Source organism: Podarcis bocagei (genome assembly GCF_964188305.1).
Source record: "Podarcis bocagei genome assembly, chromosome: 5".
Taxonomy (NCBI): Eukaryota; Metazoa; Chordata; class Lepidosauria; order Squamata; family Lacertidae; genus Podarcis; species Podarcis bocagei.
Genome location: NC_138129.1, coordinates 34,983,962 through 35,008,472, shown reverse-complemented (window position 1 = coordinate 35,008,472; position 24,511 = coordinate 34,983,962). Strand labels below are relative to the sequence as shown.

General features: G+C 41.9%; 1 protein-coding gene across 5 annotated transcripts in view; it reads left to right on the top strand.

Moving 5' to 3' along the window:
- PPP1R12B (protein phosphatase 1 regulatory subunit 12B) overlaps positions 1-24,511 on the top strand; it is a 105,081-nt gene that overhangs the window by 72,733 nt on the left and 7,837 nt on the right. For 3 of the 5 annotated variants that reach the window (XM_081194673.1, XM_081194677.1, XM_081194676.1), the window contains 6 exons: positions 9,373-9,389; positions 9,832-9,976; positions 11,406-11,510; positions 11,763-11,816; positions 13,632-13,682; positions 17,477-17,604. In XM_081194673.1, coding sequence (XP_081050799.1) covers positions 9,373-9,389; positions 9,832-9,976; positions 11,406-11,510; positions 11,763-11,816; positions 13,632-13,682; positions 17,477-17,604 — 500 coding nt within the window. Of the gene's footprint in view, positions 1-9,372; positions 9,390-9,831; positions 9,977-11,405; positions 11,511-11,762; positions 11,817-13,631; positions 13,683-17,476; positions 17,605-21,023; positions 21,204-24,511 lie in introns of all 5 variants that reach the window. The other 2 variants (XM_081194674.1, XM_081194675.1) reach the window with 2 other exon arrangements.

Sequence of the window (24,511 nt, the reverse complement as noted above, 5' to 3'; positions counted from 1 at the left end):
ATTCTACCAAAACTATTTTTATTAAATAACATTGCATTGAAGACTTTGTTTCCTTTGTTGCTCTTTGCCCTGTGCAACATGGCTCCAAGACAATTCCTTTTCTACTAGTATGGCCCATCCATTCAGTTCTTAGTAATAGATAATGCAGAACTCATTTTTACTTATGGGTCCCCCCCCCCTTTAAGTCATTTTAAGGGAACAATTCTACAACTATAATTGACTTGACATAAGCCAGACCTGGACCTTCAGAGACTTAACATCAAAGTTCTGCACTGAGCTACAGAACAACTGTTAACATTCAAGACAGCCACTAAATAAATCTGGCACACATTTCCAGTATCCTACACTGCTGGAGGCCTGAAGCTCAGTAAGAAGCGTTAATGAATAGCCAGCTTTTAGGACTGCCAGTTGTAAAGCTGAGTTTTGTTTGAAGTGCTTTTACACATCAGTTATCCCTTTTTTGTTTTTCATTTTTTGTGTGTATCATAAAGAAGTAATAAAGACTAACCAGATAGGTGCTGAGTGCATAGGGAAACTAGGCTCCATTGACTGACACTTCCTTTTTCTGTGCATCTCATGGCAAATTGAACCAGACTTGAAGGAATGCTTCTCTAGTGTCAACAGCAATCTGCCTTTAGTTCAGGAGGCAATTTCCAGCTGCCAGCACTGTATAGCAGAGGGCCTGGATCTCATGGTGTACATGGCTCTATCTTGGCTCTGAGCTGTGGGCACTTACTTAAAATGTGGTATATTCATAGTAGACTTATTGAAATCAATGAACCTAGACTCCCAGCCTGGCAGAGAATGGCTTTTGAACTTGTGTCCCCAAAGAACCAACGTGAGAGAGCATACAATGACTAAAATGTTGCACTACAGCAGTATAGTGGCCATCCTCATTAGATTTGAACCACCTTCCAGGAAATATAAGTGTATTTCATTCTTCTGTAATAAAAAGGTATATTCCAGTGGGTGGGATAAAAGAAGGTACAGCCTTATAACCCTTCTCATGATGAACTGAAGAGAGGCCCTGCATCTTCTGTGAATGCCTGCATTTTATTTCCTCTTGATACTGTCTTTCTGGAGAGCTTTAGATTTTATTGTCGGGTGGAATGTTTGCTCAACAGCATTTTTCTTTAAAGTGGTCAAGTGGGTAGGTTTCTGAATTCTGACCTTTTCTGAAGTTAAATAAAGTTCATCTTGATATTGTGTGTAGCGTTGTCTATCTTTAGGTTTGATGCTAATGAAGTGCAGCTGCACAGACCTTGAAGAGGCAGCTGGGGAAACTGAGGCAAAAGACAGAAATAATCAAGCCTTTTAATACTACAGTGTTTCAGTCCTATTTGAGTACTGTATTGGAACCATGTGCTAGTCAGATGTAGATGCCAGTTAGAATTACAGAACTTGCTTCAAATTAAACAAGTTCTGTTTCTGTTGTGAATACCATAAGCTCTTCAACTAGATGGTGAAACTGCCATTCATAACAACTAATCCTTTATGTTCTAGCAAAACCAAACCAAAACAACCAGGGATTTTTCTGTTAAATCCATTGATTTATAGCTCCTGAAAAATCATGCTTTGTGTTAGACATATTGGGGTTATTCAAAGGTTGCTCAGTTACCCTGGGTTATTAATCACATGGATAGGATTGGAGATCCTTGTGCTAACAACTGAGAACACTGGCTGGGTTTGAGCAATACATTGGGTGACCTTGGCTGTCCAGTACCTTGGCTTCTAAGTCCTCTGTCAAATCTCCAGTTTTTCACAGCACAGCTAACATAAAATGACTGCTTGTCGTGCCCAGTAATCTTTGTCAGAATGGGCATCACTGTGCTCAGACTAGTAAATAGTAGTTAAGTTTTTACCCTTCAAAGATGGAGTTTAAAAGAGAACAGAAGATGGAGTTCAAAAGAGAACAGGGAGTGCAGTAATTGTTCATGGAACAAGGTATGCAGTCCTTATTGTACTAATAGTAGAGTACAGTTGCATCCTGTAACCCTTTCTGCTGCGGAGAGACAGAAAAGTTCCATGAAGATTTAATGCCAAGTTATGCCACCTGTTTTTTAACATTGGCATCAAATAAAAATCTTCTCCATTCATGCATATTTAAACTCTTCTTTTCAGCTTTTGTGAATATAATTCATAGCCTATAAATCAGTCTTAAGTAAAATAGCATTCTTCTTGCCTAAAACAAGACAATTCATGGTCTGGGAGATTACTATAATGACATGGCTTTTATGGACAAAGACCATCCTTCCCTAAAGTTTCCACCTCATCTTAGCTGCTGTTGGTTAAGTTTTGAGCTGGGATGAAAGTCTATTGTAGAAAAACTGCTCTATGTTTCAGCCAGTTTTGAACATGATAATTTTATAAGAGGTGGTTCAGCTACTTGGTCAAGAACAAGCTTGTTGGGTTATAGGCACGTGGCACATCAGTGGATGTTACACACATAAGCAGGAGGGGAGAACAGGCCTGAAAATACATTTGCTTTTGTTTTGGAGCTTCAGGAAGTTATCTGGAAATAATTGCTTGAAGTGAGTCATTAAGTTACTTTTCAACATGACTTAAAACTTTTCTGTGAGAAATGGAAGAAGACAGCTCAGTTGAAACCATGAACCAAGTTGGCAAGTATTTTTGTACCTTCCAAAAGACCACCTTTGGTAACTTTTCAGTGAGTCAAAAGGGTGTAAAATTGTTCTGAGGGCAGAGAAGAGGGATCACCCTAAGGATCTAAGCCATCAATGAAGCAACAGAGCCAGTGTTCTCTGGGTTGCCAAAGTTCATGTGTAAGCAGTGAAATCTCACTGCGACAAAATAGATTTTCTGGTCCAGGAGCAGAGAAGCAGGCTTAGTGTTCACCTATTGCTTACTGAATAAAGAGCGGCAGCTTAAATAAGATACCTGTCCAGATGACAGGCGATCAATCCTCACTGGATTGCTTCCAATATAATGTGTATCCCCATTCTCATTCTGTGGCTGTTAACTGGGTGAACAGACTCGGAATATAACAGTGGTACCTTATTGACCTAAAAATACATGTAGCATAATGTAAACTACATCAGTTATGATACCATTTGCTAGAAAAGCTCAAGAAAGTACAAGAAGCACTAGAATATCTCTTCAGGTGCAGAATGTTATCATTCTTCCCACAGCAGTTGAGAAAATAGCTTAGGTTTTTTTCTGTTCTGTCCATCGGAATGTATTTTTCAACCAGTGTTCCATCTTCTCATTAGTGTTACTTGGGTTTGTTTCACTTGCGGAGAGCTGCCCGAAGCCCAGGGCGCACTCTGCTGCGCTCCCCGGGTTTCGGGCTGCAAACTCCCGCAGGCTCCCAAGGCTTGCGGATAGCTTCCTGAAGCCTGGAGAGCGAGAGGGGTCGGTGCGCAGCGAAAGCCTACATTCGCCCCATAGGACGCACACACATTTCCCCTTCATTTTTGGAGGGGGAAAAGTGTGTCCTATAGGGCGAAAAATACGGTATATATGCTGAACTCCCATCATCCCAGACCACTGACCATACTAGCTGGGATTGATAGAAACTGTGGTTCAGCAACATCTGGAGGGCCAGAATTTAGCTACCTGGGCAGTAAGTGATTGGTGCATAGGTGTAGGCTCCAGATCACCTGTCTCCTTAGTCCAATGGGGTCGCTTGGTTTTCTGCAGTCCACCAATAGTTTCTTTGCTTGCCACCACAGTGGGGCACAACAGGAAGCATTATTTCACTTGTTCAGAAGTGGGCCAATGTGTTTTCTCTTGTCCTTTCCATTCAGAGCTAAAACAATGTTGCTTTCCCCAGTGACATTGCTACACAGCTTAACCTTGCTGTGTGGCACCATGGTGCTGTCGTGTTAGCTACATGATCCCTGATATGCTGGAAATATGTAGTTTGCAGGAAATAAAACTTAATGAATGGTGCTGAAGCAGTTTCCAGAAAGGACTGTGAACAGGACAAGATAAGCATGAAAAGCTTGGAGGAAAAAACCATTTGCCGGGGGGGGGGCAGGGGAGTTCAGTCAACCATCAAGCCATTGTTTTTGTGAGATATATATATATATATATATATATATATATATATATATATATATATATATATATTTGCTTTCGTAGATTTTCACGGGTACAGGAATGCAGGTTTTGGTGTCTTCGGGTGTCTTCCCGTGTAAGAGTTGGGGTGTCTAGGCGACGTTTCGACGAGGTCTCACTCGTCATCTTCAGGCTGGTGCTTTCGGCTTCTTGTTACTAGAACAGAGCAGGGTCTCAGTGTTTGAGTTCCTATAAATACTGTTGAGGGGGTGTGGTGTATAGCCTCCAACGTTCTGGGCAGAGAGGAAGTTCCCAGGTTAATGTGCCTTTTCTTCTTTTGTTCATTAATTACTTGAGGGATATCTTGAGTGATTACTTGAGTGATATTCTGAGTACCACTTAGGAGGGTCATTAGGTGTGGATTAGTTGCTAAAGCTTTCGTGTCTTGACCTCTTGAGCTTGTGAAGAGTTTTCTGAGAAGATGGCTGTACTGCACTTAGTTGTGCTCTGGCTTGGCTTCGTGTATAGGGGCGAGCTGTGGTTTTGTGCCCTGTGTCAGCCAGATCTGTGTAGGGATTGCAGCCAGATCTGTGTAGGGATTGCTGCACCCCCCAGCAATCCCTACACAGATCTGGCTGACACAGGGCACAAAACCACAGCTCGCCCCTATACACGAAGCCAAGCCAGAGCACAACTAAGTGCAGTACAGCCATCTTCTCAGAAAACTCTTCACAAGCTCAAGAGGTCAAGACACGAAAGCTTTAGCAACTAATCCACACCTAATGACCCTCCTAAGTGGTACTCAGAATATCACTCAAGTAATCACTCAAGATATCCCTCAAGTAATTAATGAACAAAAGAAGAAAAGGCACATTAACCTGGGAACTTCCTCTCTGCCCAGAACGTTGGAGGCTATACACCACACCCCCTCAACAGTATTTATAGGAACTCAAACACTGAGACCCTGCTCTGTTCTAGTAACAAGAAGCCGAAAGCACCAGCCTGAAGATGACGAGTGAGACCTCGTCGAAACGTCGCCTAGACACCCCAACTCTTACACGGGAAGACACCCGAAGACACCAAAACCTGCATATATATATATATATATATATATATATATATATATATATATATATATATAATCTTCATCCACTCATATAAGGGCAGTAATTAATACCCAAAGCAAACTAGATTTTGCTATGCAGTCTAAGCAAGCCTTGTTTTTTGTTAGCTCAGCCAGTTGGAGAGGAGCATAAATGTTGGAAACATTTTTGTTCGCAAAACATGTAAATATCATACTTTCCCTCCCCTTTCCTTCCTTTTGGGGTCAGATGTTGGCCACAGAAGAAAGCATTTGCAGCCAATTAAGCCAGTTTCTCTTTTGGCAGGAGACTTCAGCTGTTCATGCCTCAGTCTTTTAAAATTGCATTGCTGTAAAAGGAGCATGCTTTTAATTACACTTATGCCATCTGTAGAACCTTTTGAGTTTAAATGTAGGACTCTAATGTTCCATAATCCTGCATATATCTACAATCAAAATTCTATGCTTTTCCTGGCTCTTTACAATCCTTTTGTTGTCCAAATTCACAGAATAATTGCCAATACCTAACCCTGTTCTTCTACATTAAAAACAGAAATGAAGTATGTATGGTAAAAGAAAAAGCTATGCAGCAACTTATTTGCCCCTTTCTGTTTATTTTACCATCTGCTGCTACAGGTTCACAGTTAGGTCAGCTAAGCCCAATTTTATGAAGTTTTCTCTCAGGGTATTTCCACATGAGAATTAATTCTGAAACTCACACATGCACATTGGGGCTTTTTGTTTCTTTGCACCATTCATATAACATCAGTGTCATCAAAATTCCATCTCTTCATCTTTAGTCATTTAATCCAAATTTATCCATTCTGTAAGAAATCTGGCAAGTATAACATATTGCTGGTGTGGAATCCTGTCAGCAGATTTGTTAATGGGTGATTTATCATGTGTGTGGTGGGTGGCTTCTACTGTCACAGGGCTGTGTGCATTTGCTCCTCACCTGAGCACAATCCTTTTCATTTACAGCAACGCCAATAACTACTGATTGCTGCCTGCTTTGAATTACAACACCCCAGCTAGGAGGAGCTCATGTCTCCATTTTGTCCATTGTGAAACATGATAACCCAAGGCTTTGGTTTTTTTACTCTTGCATGCTTCTTGGGATTTCTTTGGGCCTTTTGGTAGAGGAGTGCATGCACAAGTGAAGAAAGACTTATGTGTGCCCAGAATAGGGAAAGGGAGAGGAGTGATTGAGGTGAAGGACAAGAAACAGAAATTGGATGCCCATATTCAAGGTATTTCATGGGCATACATGAATTGGGGGGCAGGGATGGAGAGCATCAATAACCTATCTTGCAGGGGGGAAAGAACAGTGGAAGTGCCCCTGCCTCCACTTAAAAAACAAACCCAAGCATAGGAGATTATTGTCTTTATCAGGGTTCAGCAAGGCTTACCAGCCATGGGGTGGGTCACTCCAGTGGAGATCGTCCGTGGGCTGGACTGGCACAGTGCGACGCCGGAAATCGCATCTGCACATGTCCGCAGTACCCCGGAAATCACTTCTGTGCATGCCCAGACGCTGGAAATGATTTCCGGAATCTGTGCGTGCACAGATGCGATTTCTGGCGCCGCTCGGTGTGTCCCTGCGCCCCTCTACGCCGGTTTAGTGCAGCACACCGGGGACTCACTGAGTGGGCGGCTCGGTTTGGAGTTGGTTTGTGGGCCAGTAAAATGGTCTTTGTGGGCCGCATCCAGCCCATGGACTGCATGTTGCCGACCCGTGGTCTTTATGATGTAATTCTAATTTCTAAAATTCACATAAAGTGTAGTTTGCACATATGTCTATTTATGTAGTACATTTTACCTAAGTTTATTCAAGGGACAGAGAGAAATTGAGCTCCATACATGTTGTTTATATAGGGTGGTATTCATATCAGTTGCTCTTGCTGGGATTTGTTAAATGTGAGTTTCTTCAAGAAGTGGGAAATGAGTTTCTTTTCTCATCTCAGGAGGGGGAAAAACATTTGCCAATCATTCTTTCCTCTCTCCCAAGAAAGCTTGTAGCCAGTTGTGCTGGCCTCGTGATGTGAACTGCTTAGGAACCTTGATTAAAATGTAGCCATTACCAACAGCTGCAGTAATGTCAAGAGTTGGCTCTGCTTTCTAAATAAATTCATAACACAGCTGCTCAGAGAAAGTTCGCTTTTGTCCCAACCTTAGTTTTCATAAACTTAATCATGCAATCTTGGTTTATGTGGGATACAAATAGGCCAAGCGTGTCCAAGGATTCCAAGTACTGGAAAAGGTCTAAGCTTTCCAAGGAGCAACATCTGAAATGTCAAATCACTTCCTGTAACTTGTTAAGTTTTTATTCACTTGGGTAACTCGACAATGCATTAGTTACAAGTCCCACTGCTTCAGTGGAACTTGCTTCCAAGAAAGTGTGGTTAGAATTACATCCTTTAGCTTAAAATTTATTATTATTATTACATTCTGTTTCCTGGGTTCTGCCTGGTCTTATTTTACCTTTTACATACACCATGTCTGAACTGGTAGAATGTCATTTTTATGACATAAAATTGTCATTTTATCCCCACAGTGTTTTACCTTAGAATGCTCAGAAATTGGACAAAGGTCCGGTGAGATTCTGTTAGGAGAAAGATTCCATATATTGTCTCAGTTAGACTTCACTGAAATTGCAGATTATGGTTTTCATTGTAAACCAAGAAGACAAAACCAATGTTCACCCTTCCCTTCCCGAGTTCTAATGGAATTATTCAATTAAGATTTGGATCAAGCTCTCACATGGAACCCAATCAATCACAAACCTCTATTAACATTAGACTAATAAATATGTAAACTCCCAGACCTAAGCAAGAAGGGAAACAAGCTATTTATAGGCATTGCTAAGTATTCTGAGTATTTATAGTGCTTTCAGAGTATAATCAATGGGACACTAAAGATGTTAGTTTGACAACTCTAACCTTTTGATCAGATGCAAGTCTGATAGCCGTGATGGATGCTTCTGCACTCACAACAACTCATTTCCGAACAGTATAAATATATTTCCCCATCTGTCAAGTCACAAAACTGCTATTACACAAACATTTCAAACCCTTTCACTAAACCCTTTGGAACCCTGGATGCCATGTGTAGAAGTTGCTGCTTCTGACACAGTTTTGTTTTTCTCATCTTTGGACAGGTTCTGAGGCACACACTTCGTCTGTAAGATTTAATATTGCAGCCCAGTTTATGGACGATTGTCAGGATTTATGTTTTTATTATGTTTTTAGATATGTTGCAAGACAGCCAGATAGACAATTATTATTATTATTATTTATTATATTATTATTTTATTATTACTACTACTACAAAATAGTGTGTATGTCTCGTTATGAATGTTCCACTCACCCTTATTGTGTGGATTACTTGGATGAATATTGTAATGGATTTAGGGGTTGCTCGTGCGTAAGTTGCCGCCGCTGCTGGTGAGGTTACCTGGTTGAACCCTTTCTGACTGAACAGCCTCCAGCATCGTGACTGTCTCAGTTGCTGGCAGAATCCGTCAGTGGGCGTTTCTTGAACCTTTTCCAGCATAAAAGTTGTTTGACGCCAAGTCTCCTCCTACTCTCCCTGCGCGGAAGTCTTCTGCGCAGGGAGGGTGTGGGCAATGGAGTGCCTGTACTCTCTCCGCTGGTCTCTGGCGAGGAGTCTTGGAGCCTCCTCTCCGATTCCCCCATCTGCCCCCCTTCTCCACTGGTGTTACGCTGTTTCCTTCCCCAGCAGATGGGCTGCCTCTCTCCCTACTGGGACCCTCTCCGGCATCCCTCTGGAGCCTTCCCTCCGCCTCTAGCTCCGATGGCAGTTCCCTGACAAATATGAATCCACTTATTGCATTTATCCATGTAAGGATGATTAGAGCTCATTGTCATGAAATGGCTTTAATTCACAATACATGCAATTCTTCAGAACAGAACTTTACAAATATCAGTTTTTATATATCACATATATTAATACACACACACACACATAGTGTAGGACAGTAATAAAGGTCCCCTTCATGTAAACTGTGTGTAAAAAATTTATGGAGATTGTATGTATGTTTACAACAGGATTTTCTCTTAGCCTTGAATGTTTTTCAATTTATTTAAGTTGGTTCAAATGAACCTATAGATAAGGTGCAGCAATTTCACCCCATTGGATTTATGGTGCAGTCACTTGTCAATCGCTTTCACAATTGTCGGGCTTCAGTAGCTGTTAACACTGGTATCTTTGTTTTGTTGCTAATCGTGTTTTCTTTTTTCTCCCTCTTATAGCATGAGAGGCTTTCCAGGTAAGCTATTCAGAATGTCTGCTTTTCTTAAAGCATACATTTCTATATGTTTCTTCTCAGCATTTTTCTCTAAACTGCTTATGAAGTTAGAATCAGGAATCCTGATAACCTGTCAGTGACTTAGTAGGCACCCCTTACATAATATGAACTCGCTTTCCTTTCCCCAAACCAAGTTTGTTTTAACAGTGAGCAGCAAAAGGATATAGATGTTTTTCTATTTACTTGAATTTATCTTTCCCACACATTTGAGTTAGAGGAAAGTATTTATTGGGAAACACTTTTTTTGTCACATATAATAGGGTATCTCTCTGCAACTCTCCTAATTCCCCCGCCCTAAATTACCCAAACACTAAAACTTTGAAAAATAGTGATTGAGAATGATACAAGACTGTAAGTGGTCTTAAAGTGAGTGAAGCTGTTTTTATATCATGTTTGATGCCAGGTTGGACGCAGCAAGTTCAAGTTCTGGCACCAGCGATGCCTACGGGGACCGGCCCTCTGGTCGCAGTGCCTATACCAGAAGAGAGAATCGCCTGGCTGCCCTCAGCAGCAGGACGGAGGATGACAGTAGCAAGGATTATAAAAGAGTGAGTAATTGAAATGGACAGGCCTTCAGGCCTTCTTTCTTCCCCACCCCCACCCCTCATTAATCAAATAAGCAGCAATTTCACATAAAGCTAGACTCTGTTGGAAAAGAAAAGAAAAACATTAAAAATATATATGCACAAATGCCAATACAGCATAGTCCCAACAAAGAGGGACTAAAGACAAATAAGCATCAACTGAGAGAGCAAGCTGAATGAGGAGAATTAAGAGCATTCAACAGGGCTTGGCACTGGTACATTTGTGTTTCTACCCACTGCCTCTTCCATAGGTGTGCTGAGCAGCCTTGGGCAGGTCACCAATATTTCGCATCTGTAAAATGTGGATTTGTTGCACTGTAAAACTTGAGATGTCGTGCAGATCTCTGGAAAGACATCCAACTTTCTGAATAGTTCACTTGGAAGATCAGTGTTATTTCATTTGCTAAAATATGTTCTGCCATTTTGCATGTTACGGAGCAGAAAGTGTACAGTGCCACCTGGTCAAAATAAAAAAATTCCTTCCAGTAGCACCTTAAAGACCAACTAAGTTAGTTCTTGGTATGAGCTTTGGTGTGCATGCATACGAAATACGTATCTGAAGAAGTGTGCATGCACACGAAAGCTCATACCAAGAACTAACTTAGTTGGTCTTTAAGGTGCTACTGGAAGTAATTTTTTTATTTTGACTATGGCAGACCAACACGGCTACCTATCTGCAACTAGTGCCACCTGGTGTAATTGCTTGTTGAGTTGGTGCTGGGGCAGGAACGGATTTGCTTCTATTTGTAGCAGTTGCCACACAAAATATGCTTTAATGTTAGTAGTAATAGTTGAAAGGCAGTAGGAATGGCCTGAACGGAGTGCTGTGCATCCCTTCAGATTAGGATTCATTGAGTTAACGGAGTAGTGGCATTCACACGTTTAGGGGACCCTTTCCTTGGTGGATTTGCCTACATGGAATCCTTGGGCGTGGCATATTTTCAGGTTCTTCTATGGAGCGCTATTGGAGCTTGCTTTCATTTCACATGAACGGAAAGGATGTACTCTGGAATAATGATTAGATCTCTCTTGAGGCCGGGCAGGATCAGTTGTTCAGCTTCTTTTAGGGAAACCTGTTTGCCATTACCAGTCTTCTAATTCAGAAATACCTGATAAGTTTCCAAGGAGCACTAGGGTTCCCCTGGAAGAGAGTTGTTGTTTTTAAAGTAAATATACGCATGAGTTTGCATGAGGAATTTTGTGCGTTGGTTTTTTAACTTCCTATTCTACAATAAATGAAGATAATGATTTACATTTAATACGGCTGCGGTAAAATCTGGTCTCCGGGGTCTGAAAGCAGCAGGACGGGCATCTATTTAACTGCATTAAATGACTGTTGATGTTTCAATAGATGATACTGTGAGTTAACTCCACTTCTCTTTTTTCTATCCAGCTCTATGAAAGTGCTCTGTCTGAAAATCAAAAGCTGAAATCAAAACTGCAAGATGCTCAGTTGGAGCTCGTCGATATCAAGACAAAAATTGACAAAATAGCCCAGGTGAAGAGACCTAGGAAACAAGGGATGTACTGGGATTGCAGCTAGATGGAAACAAATGTTTGGCCCTGGTGATAAGGAGTTAATAGCATTTGAAGGAGGGCTATCACTGCTTCTCAGACAAATGATAAAATAGAAGCAGTTGTGCTGTAATGTTATATTGCTTGGTTTCTTAAGAATTCTGATTTTATTTGGAAAGTATTTCTTTGTAATACTTTCTACTTTTGTGATAACTTTGGTTTTTTATTTCAATAGCAGAAGCAAGAAAAAACCTCTGATCGTTCGAGTATGCTTGAGATGGAAAAGAGGGTATGTGTTTCTGCTTTTTGGTGTCCACTTACGTAAAACTTAGCATGGTTTTAGAATGCATACTCATTTTAAAAGAGAAATATCACTACAGGAAGCTGATTCTGTTCCTCCTTCAAGAATCCTTGGGTAATCCTGATCTCCTTGGCTTCTCATACTTGTTTACAGCATTTTTGTTAACTGTAAAACTGTTCATTTTGGCATCCTGCCATAGTAAGATACACGGTTTGATAAATCACCACTAATGAAGCCCAGAACTTACTGTTCTAGCATGGCTGTTGATGTCATATAGTTGATTAGAGACGTTCCATTTATTGTGGTTATATTTTGAAAACATGAGATCGAATAGAGTCAATTTTATCATAAGTTATCAAAATACGCCAACTCATTGTGTTACAATTATTTAAAATGTGCAAGTTTCTTACGAAGATGAGTACCAAAAATACTTAAATTCCAGCAAAGTTTAAATCTAAAGATGAACACATAACAAGCTTAGTATGTAAGCATATTATGTTTGTGCTACTGAATTCCCTTTATCCAGTACAAAGCTCTGTTTCTTCTTGGGCTTATTGGCATGTAAGTTCTTAAAATACCTTCCAAATACTTTCCTTGGAAAACAGTAAATCGTTTGTGGTTTCAGTGCCCCATTTTGATTTTGTTTATTATTTGCTTGTTTTTTCCTGAAAATATTGCATTTGGGTTTGTTTGTTTTTAACGGAGACACTAAAACGGAGCTTTGTAAGATGTAGGATGAGAGGTACAATTGAAGTTGGAGTTGTTGGTGGCCCACAGTGAAAGCAGCACTCACCTGGCTTCTGGTTGCATGCATTGCTGCTGCAAACTGAGAGGGAGGTCTGAGGTGGCAACAAAGCCAACAGGAGCATTGGGTTGGCTTCATTGGTGTGTGTGCACTGCACCAACCTTACAGTCACTTCCCCACTCCCGTTTTTCATCTCGGTGCTTAGCAGCAAAGTGGATCAGGTGTGCTACTGCCTTGAAAGCAATTGCCCCTTGTTATTATCCACCAACAACTGGTATTCAGTGCCTCTTGCCTTGGAACATAGAGGTTTCCTCTAGCCATCCTGGCTCAATGCCATTGATTCTCGCCTTCTTGTCTAACACTTTCCAATATGGTGTGTGTGTTCTTTTTAAAGAGGTGCTTTCTTTGCACTCAGAGCTCTCAGCCAGAGGATAAATAAGAAAGAGTAACTTGGCACACCTTCTATCCACTATAGTAAGATGACGCTATGCCAGTTTTGTTTGTTTGTTTGGGAAATGGTACGTCCAGTACGCAGCTTCCAAACTAGTTAAATTAAGCATCCTCAGGGTGCAATTCAAACTGTACACTATCCATAGGCTGGGACTGAAAACTGAGCTCTTTTCAATGACCCCACTGGCTCCTATCAAACTAATGACAAGACAATTGATTGTCTGTGAGGTGAAAGGAGCTGATAGGTAGTTGTGGCCAGGAAGAAACAGCAAATGGGCCTGTATAGAGCACTGGTGACCCTTAAGATTCTGGATTACAACTCCTCTCATCCCTGACCATTGGCCATGCTCTCTAGGGCTAAGGGAGTTGAAGTTCAAAAACATCTGTTCCCCTATCCCTGGTGCAGAGGTTGGAGATGAGCTGTGGAAACACACCAAGAAGAGGTTTTTTTTGACATTGTTTATTCTTAGTGTAGGCCTTGTGATGTTTGACAACCTTATCAATGCTATTAATGATGCATTTTTCTGAGGGAAATACAGCCATAGCGTACATTTTCATGTAGAAAAATTACACCAAAAATGGTAATTGTGAAAATATTTTTTAAACAGGAGAAACGAGCTCTTGAGCGGAAGCTCTCAGAAATGGAAGAGGAGATGAAGGTATGAACAATTCTTCATTTATTTTCCGCCTTCTGTACATAGTAGCATAATTTTGGATTGTCACATGACTCTGCTGGAGTTTTTTGCTGCAACAGATTAACAGGTGCCCCTCAGAAAATATTAGAATAGTGTAAGTCATTGTTAAAATGTTGGTATTGGATTAACCATTCATGCATGCACACCACTACTAGCTATTGGGAATTTATTTATTCATAAAAATATTTATAAGCCGCCTTTTATCCTTACAGGGCTCTCATGATGGTATTCAAAAACAAAAACAGATTTAGGCTATAAACCAGATTGAGAACATACTAAAAATTCAGAGCCATGCAGAATGGAAACTGTTTTACTGCCCCCCTGGAAATAAGTAGAGAGAAGCCATTTTCACCTCCCTTGGGTGAGAGGGCCACCATTTTGTTACTGCCACAAAAAAGGCCCTGTCTCCTGCAGTCACCTCTTTAGGCAGTGGAACCACGCCGCAGGGCCTTAGAAGAAGATTGTACACTCCTATGGGAAGAGATGGCTTTTCAGATATCCTGCCTCAAGTCATCTAAGGATTTAGAGGTTAGCACCAGCATCTTGATTTGTGTCCAGAAGCCAATGCAGTTGGTATAAAACAGAGTGAATGTGGTCTGTGCCGTGCACATCAGAAAGCAATTTGGCTGCAGTATTTTGCACCAGCTACAGTTGGCCAACCCTGTAGCCCCACACAGTTCGTGCTGCAATAAACTAAATGGCAGCTGGCTGAAGCATGCATCACTATAGCCAGATCCATCTTCTGCAGGAAGGGGCACAGCTAGTGCATCAGTCAAAACTGGGCAACTCATTCCTAACTGTAGCAGCAACCGGATAATCGAGGACCAATGCCAAATCCAGTAAAGCACACAAGTTGTGGGAGAGAATGCATCCCTGTCCAAAGCAGGATATAGTCCAGATAAGATTGCTGACTACCAGAACCATTGGCTTGGATTGAGCCTCAGTTTGTTGCCCCATATCTAATCCATCTCTGCATCCAGGCAATGGTTCAGGACTTCCACAGCCTTCTTGGGGATTAGTTGATCAGGTAGTGCTTTGGTGATAGGGAGTTGGTGGATATACCAAAATTTAAAGTGTGCTAAAAGTCTGCCCAAAACTTCACTTGCATGGAAAATAGAAATGTTTCCCAGCTTGCAAGATAAACACTCCACAGTTTCGTGTTGCATTTTCTCTTGAATTTTGTATGCAGTGCCTTGCAAATGCCTCCTGAGTTTGTATGCTTCATAACTCTGAGGCTCTTACTCCTTTAGGCTGATACCATTTTATTATGAAGCTGGGTGAGGGTATCAGTTTATGCAGCAACGTGTGCTCTCAGTCCTCAGCCAACTGTTAGAAATACAGTGGCCACCAAGTATGCAGAAGTTTACCCCTGCTTTAGTGACATTACTTCAGACACAATATGGAGAGTGGCTTTTCCTGATGAAAGAAGGGATTTTTTTCTTGGTGTTCTTGCCATAGGGGTAAGAAGCAAAAGTGGACACAAGCCCTGGCCACGCAGTACTGTGCATGTCTACTCAGTGGTTGGTCCCATTGAGCTCAGTTGGGATTACTTGTGTGTAAAATATGATTGCTGCCTAAGAGAAGCACCCACTGCTGCAACATGCCAAAAACCATGTCTTTGCCAAACTAGTTCTTACTGTATAAATGCATCCAATGCTTTAGGTTTCTAAATGGGAAAGTTATTAGTAAATGTTATGAATGGTAAAAGAAAACAGAAACAACATATTCCGTTATTGCACAGCACCTGCATGTAAAATTGCAATATGGACATAGAGAAGCCACTGCCTGTACATTGTCTGGGAAAATGCAGTCAGTTATAGTTTTTCCATGTCTCCAAACAAACCACAAGCTGCCGCCAAGGTTCCTTTTGGCTTACCGTGTGTGGTTTGTTTGCAGAAGACAACCTGTGAGCCTGCATTCACACGTAACACTAAGCCAAACAACAGCTTAGTTCCAGGTAGTGTGGCACCAACAGAACCAGGAGTGGCAATAAGTTGTGGTGATTTTTGCTCTGTGTCCCTGCACACTTTCTTATCCATGTTTAGCTATGGTTTGGCTTAGTGTTACAAGCAGACTGTTCACTCTGTGTGTCTGTACACAGTTTGATTGTAACTAAGGCTTGTATGCTTTGTTTCCAATCTGCCAGTAATACATTAAGGTCTCTGGCCTTGAAATACTAAATGCCTAGTGGGTCAGACTTTGCCTTCCACTGGTTATAGTATCTCGCAGAATCATTCCTGCTAATGTTAAATAAAATTCGCTTTGGTATACAGATTCTCTTTTACTCTGACACACTGTGCAGGTTAAAATGTGCAGCTGACAGTTGTATAAAAAAGGCATAAGTGGAGCTGTGCATTCACCTCAGACTTGTGCCTCATCCATGCTGAGGATCCCTACCTCTGGGATATTTGGACCCCCTTGGGATCTGAGGTGGGCGCCCAAGTCATTGGAATCACCTCAGAGGGCTTCAAATGTGTTTGATATAATTTTGTAACCTTCCTCAATCTCTTTATCAATAGAAGATGACATGCAAGTGAGGAGGCAGGCAGGCAGAAGAGGAGTTTTACAACTGAGCGCTCTAGCTTCTAATTAGGAAATTTTACCAGGCAGGCTCCTTCTTTTACTTCCAATCACAGTACTTTTGGGAGGGATATAGGAAGAATTCCCCACCTGAGCATCCCAGCAAGGGAGTGCCGCCCTCACACTGTTGCTGCATTTCTCTAGTGCACTTGATAAAGGCATTTCAGCTTGTTGATTCTTTCTCTAACAGACTCCGCTCTAGTTTTGGGGTGGAGTTTTTGCATCTTTCCCCCTCATGTTCACAAGTCAGGATGTATGTGCAGCAACAGCAGCAGCCACAATGTAATGGGCTACTATTCTCCCACCACAATTCACTTGCTGGCTTATCCAGTGACAACAGCACTGTAGCATGTTGGGAGCCAAACAGCTGCTCTGCTCTGCTCCTTGCCCGCTACAGTGTCACTGCTGGGTTGGCCTGCAAGTGAAAACATGGCGGGGAAATTAGTGACTTCAGCAGCATCACTGCCAGTGTTGGGTGCTTGGGGCAGGGAGGTGCAGGTCCCAACATATATGCTCTAGTTGTTGGAATATTTTCTACCTCGTGTAAGAATTGTTTTGTGTGGCTTGGTGATTGGCACACTGAACATGCCAGGTCTTACATGCCAGACTCAGTGTTCCCTTTGTCTTCTGCTGCCTCTGCCTGCCGTTCTTTCAGTGCACTATGTCCGCTCCGAACTTGAAGCAGTTACTCTGCTCCAGCATGGTGTCTCCACACTGATTCGAGGAATGTGCCTTGTGAAGGCATGTGCCTTGCTCCTTCCTCTGTCTCTTTCTCATTGTCTCCAGAAGTGTCTGCTAGCCCCCTTGCCTGCCTTCCTCTTATCAGGCTTGCTGGTAAAGGTGCATGCATTGCTGTTTCTCTTCCTGCCTTCCTCTAATGCCAGGACTGGGGGGGGGAGGGGTGTTGTGGGTCTTGCAGCTCACTTGGAATGCTAGACATGCAAGTTTTGCCTCATGCTCACATCAGCCCTTTTTTCTTCAGCTTTCCACTTCCTGTGACTTTGGTGCAAGGGCACCTCTACACCCACAAAACCACAGGGACAGGCATGACACCTCTTTTTTTTTCTTTAAAGAACCACACCCTCGGTTTGGTAGGCTTCATCCCCTCAGAATAGACTACAATGGAAATGTCATCCAATTCTGCCAAAATATAGGTCTTCTTGATTTTCCCCTTGTAGTCAATGGGGAAGACATCGGGTGCTTCAGAAAATGAGGCGAGGCGACCCTCTGCCTTGGATCCGAGGCGAACTGCGATGTTAAGCCAAGCCACCAAGCCGAGGCAACCCCCAGTCCGAGCCAATGAGAGGTGGGTTCCAAGGCCATTTTTTTTCCTGTGCACAGCCCTAGTCATGAGGTATGCATTTTAAATCTCATGGCAGTTTTGGGCAAAACTTTTATAACTGCATTTCTTCCCACTCATTCATACTTCATGGCTCCAGAATATTGCTTGAAGGACGATTGATAGCACAAGTAAGTACATGAGAGGAGTTGTCAAGCTTCCGGTTTCCTTGCGCCACCATTTGAGCTTTCTGTCTAAAGACATACAGATTGATGCTGGACTGGGCAGGAATTTGCCTTTTCAGGCAGCTCCTTTGAAATGCCATCCCTTTTTTGGACATCTGCTATAACGAAGTTCTGTTTTCTGGCGATCATGTTTTTCTGGTTAAGGCAGAGGCAACGTCTTGTGCTTCCCTGGTGACCTGAAAATACTAAGCTGGCTTCACTGTAAAGGCAGAGGCAACGTCTTGTGCTTCCCTGGTGACCTGAAAATACTAAGCTGGCTTCACTGTACTATATAGGTTTATACAATATGCAAATACTTCTGCTCCCAAAATGTGCCTGTTCTTTTGTCTGCCCCCTGGTGTTTATTTCCCTATAACCTAAGTTCATTTCTTGGTGGTGGTGGGGAGAAATGTTTCTGCTTCAAAAACAGGAGCTGCTGCACCCCTGAAACCATAGTAGTGATGAAAGCCATTTCCTGCCTTGCTGGAGCTGGTTCCAATTTATGTCCTTTATGTTTTTACTGAGTGTGATAATCCTTTGAAGTCAAGATCTGTTTCGACTTGGGGGGGGGGAGTTTCAAAAGCGGAAATTGCGCTCCATCTTACAGCATGATCCTCAGTTGCGGGGGATGGGTTGCACCATTGGCCTCTCTAGAGGTCTTATTAAAATGTAATTATTTGAAAGCTCTTAAAGAATTAAAATGAGAACGCAGAGGGGCAAACGCAACACCACCTTGAATTCAGCTACACAAAATAGCTATACTGTACCTTGTTCTAAAGGATGGTGTGACTAGCAACAACAACAAAAAAACCCTCCTAAAAACGTAATTGTAAGAAGAACAATGTTGTTGTGATACATGTAACCAATATGCAGTAGTTACCAGGATTTTATCCTTCAGGTGTCATTGCTGAAGTGTTCGGCTCTGGAAACCCTAAAGCAGCAGTACTGATTTGTGTGAGGTGGTGAAACTATGAAAATCCTCGATAACCTTATTTACTATTTTTCTTCTGAACTACCTTTTCTAAATAAATGTAGTGCCCTTGAGAGGTCCGTCAACTTTGGGTGTGCTGCCATAATATTACAGGCCATTTTCAGCATGTCTGCTTCTCTCGAATGACATCCATTTCATGCATTACATGCCTTATCTGTCCACAACTTCTTTTTATAGCCAAAGTCACCTTGAGTTGACAAAGCAAATATGCACGCATCCTGCCTCAATCCCTCTTGTGCTGTGGTTGCATTTTGGCTTACTCCTCGTCCAGGAACTGCTTTTTCAATTTACATTCTTTCCCCGCTGTACAGTCACCTCTTTTCTTGCTGTCAGCAACTCACTTGGAGGAAGGAAGGTAAAAAACTGAGTTTGACACTGAAGCAGTGTCGTTAGGCTCTCTGGGCTGCTTGATCGCTTTGCGACTTGGCTGAACAAAGACACAGCTCAGCTATATCAGCTTAATCAGCTGGAATGTTCAGCAATTAAGCCTTTTAAATTATTGACAGGTTGGACTTTATCATTTTAGTAGTGAGACCTTTGATGTAGAATTCAGTTTCTTTTCTGGCCCTGCTGCCCCATTTATGATCTGTCCTCCTATGCAATATAATTATTGTGAAGAACTAAATTAATGAAGCATAAACCAGGCACACCAGCATTAGGATTTCCTAATAGTCACAGCATAGATGGGCGGGATAAGGATACTGTGTTGTGTGTCCCTCACAAAAATGTTTGCAGAGTTTGCTAACCTTTTTGTGTTTTTGTCTTATGGGCTTAGTGCCCTGTGCTTTAAAAAAATAAAATAAAATGACTCTCACAGTTGAAAATTAAGTAAATTATGTTCAGGGATCTGTTTAGCCAAACGGTTGTGGAGAGCTTTTGGTTGGAGCCTGGATTTAGTCAATAAATCTCTATGCTTCAGTCAATGAAGAAGAGAAGAGTAGAATGGAATGCAAGCTAATGGAAGATATTTGCTTCTGCAGAAAATTCTAGGTTGCTGTACTACAATCATCCCAGAAGTAACAAAAAGGATGCTGTTCCATTGGATTTGTGTTGCCTTTTCTGCAAATTGTTGTCACATGGATGTTGTATCTCATATTTTGAGATTATGTCAAGATTATTCCCCATCCTAGTGGCCCAGTAAAAACTTTCTGTAGGGTGTTTATATCCTCAGTTATATCTTCATCATTGTGTTTTCTTCACTTATTATTACACCATATTGAAAGTGAAATGCATTCGACATTTCTTTCTTTAGAAAATTGGGTCCTTTTAGAGTCTGCATTGGAAACCCTTCTGAAGCAATTGCCTTTGATGCTATAAAAGCAATTTCAAAGCACTTAATTGTCTGTATACTTGGCCTTTAGCATTCATGCAAGATTTTAGTTCCATTTATACTAGAGAAAAATGCCATGAGCACATAAATTAACACTTGTGTTTCATGCCAGTTTGGGACAGTAAGGCATGCTGACCATTTTTTCCATACGCATATATGAAAAAGTGTGTGCTTGTATTTAGAGGGGTGTTTTTGAAGATTCTGCATCAGTGGTGTTTAGTGTAAAGCTACTGTTTGGCTAAATTGTGGAGCACAAATTCAGCACAGGGACACTTACAGACTGCACAGGCTATAAGAGTTGTGTATTGTGACAGTATTCAGCATTGTACAAACCAGTTTCCCTTTCTACTGCAAATACTACCACATGTTGTAAAGTGAAGGATAGCATTAGACTCATTTTAAAGCAATTCACCTCAGCTGCTACAGCTATCCCCTTTTGCTATGCAAAGCCACATTGGCTGGGATGTGGGTCATTAAAAGCTTTTATAAAGATACTTAACTGCCCCATTGGTGCTCTTCCAACCAGCATTAGTCATCTGTCAGTACCTTGCAAAAGGACTTTAAAAGTGCTGTGCGCAAGGTTTTCCTGATGTGGTTTTCAGCCATGGTGAAGTTTCTCACTCCATTTAAGAGCTATAATTTGTCACCTTTATGGTGTTTCGTTAAATTTGAAACTTGGTTAGGTTCAAGCCTTAAGAGAATGAACTGCATTCTCTGTGGTTTCTTTTTTGGTTGGTCCAGTGCTTTAGTATGTTGTCCAGCTTCTTCTGTGCTTTCACAGCTCTCCACCTCTCGTTGCTGCTCTTCTTTTTTTCTTGCTTGCCAATTGAATTCATGTTTCTGTGCTGTTTTATATTCTCTGTTTTGTCTTTGTCTATCTCCTCCATGTCTCACTTTGCAGAACCTTCACCAGCTCAAACAGATTCACACTTTGAGGCAGATGAATGAGCAGCTGCTGGCCGAAAACAGGGCTTTGACCCGGGTTGTAGCCAGGCTCTCGCAATCCGCTGAGACCCCAGAGTCAGAAGAGCTATAGCATCTCCCCCTCCAGTTGATCTCTCCTCTCCTTCCAATCTTCCAGGCAGGTCTTTGCTGTTATTGTCTGACTGAGCTATTCCCTACCCTTTCTACAGTCTTCCTAAATGTGGCAGATAAGGAGCGTGACACTCAAATAGCAGTATGGAAGTCACTGCCTGTTCATATACTAAACTTTGCATTTCTAATGCGTACAAGGTACTTCAGTCACTTATTTTCAGGTATACATTTCCCCCATATGGGTTCTGCATCTCAGGATGATCACCAGCCTAATAATAGTTTTGTTCAAGCTTTATTTTGCCTTTTTAAAGCGTTGTTGGGTAAGCATTGGATGAATGAAAGAGGCAGAATCCAGCCACCTGGTTTCCAAAATCCAGACACAAAAATCCAGCCACCTGGTTTCCATGACTGTGAAAAAGAATAACGCAGTTCTGAAGGTAAATGTAGGATATCATTAATACTAACAAAATATATGTAAGTGATCAGAACTGGGACATACGGCTCAGTGTTAAAGATGGGTATGTATTGAACATTTTTATGAAATGGTGTAGTATCTGGTGTGAGCTAACACTGATGTAATCCAGCAATGTTAAAAAAACACAGTTTTGTCATTGGGGAGGTAGGTTGTATTCTAGCTGTGGTTTTGTAAGGATCTAAAGCTTTTAGACAGCGGGACACGGGTTAAACCACAGAGCCTAGGACTTGCCTATCAGAAGGTCGGCGGTTCGAATCCCTGTGACGGGGTGAGCTCCCGTTGCTTGGTCCCTGCTCCTGCCCACCTAGCAGTTCGAAAGCATGTCAAAGTGCAAGTAGATAAATAGGTACCGCTCCAGCGGGAAGGTAAATGGTGCTTCCGTGCACTGCTCTGGTTCGTACTGTTTTTGGGGGACAGGAGGCGGGCAGGTGTGGAGGATTCCCTGGTCCTGAATGGGGTAACTGTGCCCCTGAAGGACCAGGTGCGCAGCCTGGGAGTCATTTTGGACTCACAGCTGTCCATGGAGGCACAGGTCAAATCTGTGTCCAGGGCAGCTGTTTACCAGCTCCATCTGGTACGTAGGCTGAGACCCTATCTGCCTGCGGACTGTCTCGCCAGAGTGGTGCATGCTCTGGTTATCTCCCGCTTGGACTACTGCAATGCGCTCTACGTGGGGCTACCTTTGAAGGTGACTCGGAAACTACAAGTAATCCAGAATGCGGCAGCTAGACTGGTGACTGGGGGCGGCCGCCGAGACCATATAACACCGGTCTTGAAAGACCTACATTGGCTCCCAGTACGTTTCCGAGCACAATTCAAAGTGTTGGTGCTGACCTTTAAAGCCCTAAACGGCCTCAGTCCAGTATACCTGAAGGAGCGTCTCCACCCCCATCATTCTGCCCAGACGCTGAGGTCCAGCGCCGAGGGCCTTCTGGCGGTTCCCTCATTGCGAGAAGCAAAGCTACAGGGAACCAGGCAGAGGGCCTTCTCGGTAGTGGCGCCCGCCCTGTGGAACGCCCTTCCAGCAGATGTCAAAGCGATAAACAACTACCTGACATTCAGAAGACATCTTAAGGCAGCCCTGTTCAGGGAAGTTTTTAACGTGTGATATTTTACTGTATTTCTGTTTTCTATGGAAGCCGCCCAGAGTGGCTGGGGAGGCCCAGCCAGATGGGCGGGGTATAAATAATAAATTATTATTATTATTATTATTATTATTATTATTATTATTATTATTATTCGCCAGAAGCAGCTTAGTCATGCTGGCCACGTGACCCGGAAGCTGTACGCCGGCTCCCTTGGCCAATAAAGTGAGATGAGCACCGCAACCCCAGAGTCAGTCACAACTGGACCTAATGGTCAGGGGTCCCTTTACCTTTTTAAAGCTTTTCTGCTAATTGTGCATGTAAGTTGTGAGAGATAAAGTACCGGAAACTGCAAAACAAAGATCCAAGTCCTCATGTTTGTTTATTTATTACAAAATTTTCATACCACACAGATAACTATCCCCCCCCCCAAAAAAAATACTAAATATGTGGAGGGCAACAAATTAAAGAACATGCAGCATTTTTATTTAATGAAAGCCATTATTGAATAGTAAAGCTTATAAATGGTATGTGTTCGTCAGAAAAAGTAGGTATAGGAGGTTTTTTTAAGGACTAGATAGCTTCATGGAAGATATGAGTATCAAGACCTGAGGATGCCTTTGTCAGAGGTCAGGCCTATGTGGGTGGGGGAAAAATTGAGTGGCCCCCAGTAAAGCAAGAGTGCTTCAGGTTTTCCCAACACTATAAAGATTCTACCCAGTTAGGATGGCTGTTTGCAAAGCACACATGAACAAAATAAAACCAGTTGTTTTGTTATAATGTTCTTTACTGGTGCTTTGAGCTCTCCTGAAGCTTTTAAGTTGCACACGGAGTTTGTTTTCTGTGCTCGGTGTCTTATAGGTTGGCATGTTATGCTTGCTACATATAGCAGCTCTAATGCAAAAGTGTAAGTCTTTTTCTCTTCAGAACTTGCATCAGTGAAGCAAAGATTTGGTCCTTTGATACTTTGTCCCTGTATGTTGCAATTCATCTGACTGAAATGTCACTATAAGGTACCATGTTTCTTTGCAGATGCTAAACATTACAGGGACATACCATTCAGGCACATTGTCTTCTATTTCACAGTTGTATTACTTAATATACCTGGAATCTACATTTGTACTGTACATGCAGAAAAGTGCTTTTCTGGGTATTCATGGAAACACCACTAAAGCTAGTTGGTTCCCCCCATACATATATTTTCATAGCTTGTGTTTAGTGTGAATGTTTTTAATGGATATCATGTAGTGAATCCTGCATAATAGTTTTGGGGAACACCAGATGTGTTGTGTAGTAAATTGCACATTAATCATTTTGTCCTCCTTGCCCTAATTTGACTAGTCATCTCTCATGTTTGGGCTAATTTGCTTTGAAGGAACTACTGAAGGATGTCATTGGACTGATGGTAGAACTTGTTCTGACACCCCAAGTTTTGTTAATAATCTCACTTGGCCCTGCTTTCCTATTATAAAATGAAAATAATGGTTGTACCTGTCAAAGACATTCTAGAAAGTGTATGTCTGGCTGTTGTTTGCAGGCTCATCCTATAACTGCCTATATAACATTAACTATTCACACCATCGTGTGAAGCTCAGGATGAAAACTATGAAGTTCAGCTATCATTGTTATACCGGGAACCTATTTGCATATTCAGGCCCCACAAAGAGAAAAGTTGAATGCTGATTTTATAAATCCAATACCATTCCAATCTCTGCTTGCAATTTTTGGCGATATTCAAGCAAATATTAAAGAACTCTGCTAACCTGGGATGAAATACCTCACCATTAAGGTTTT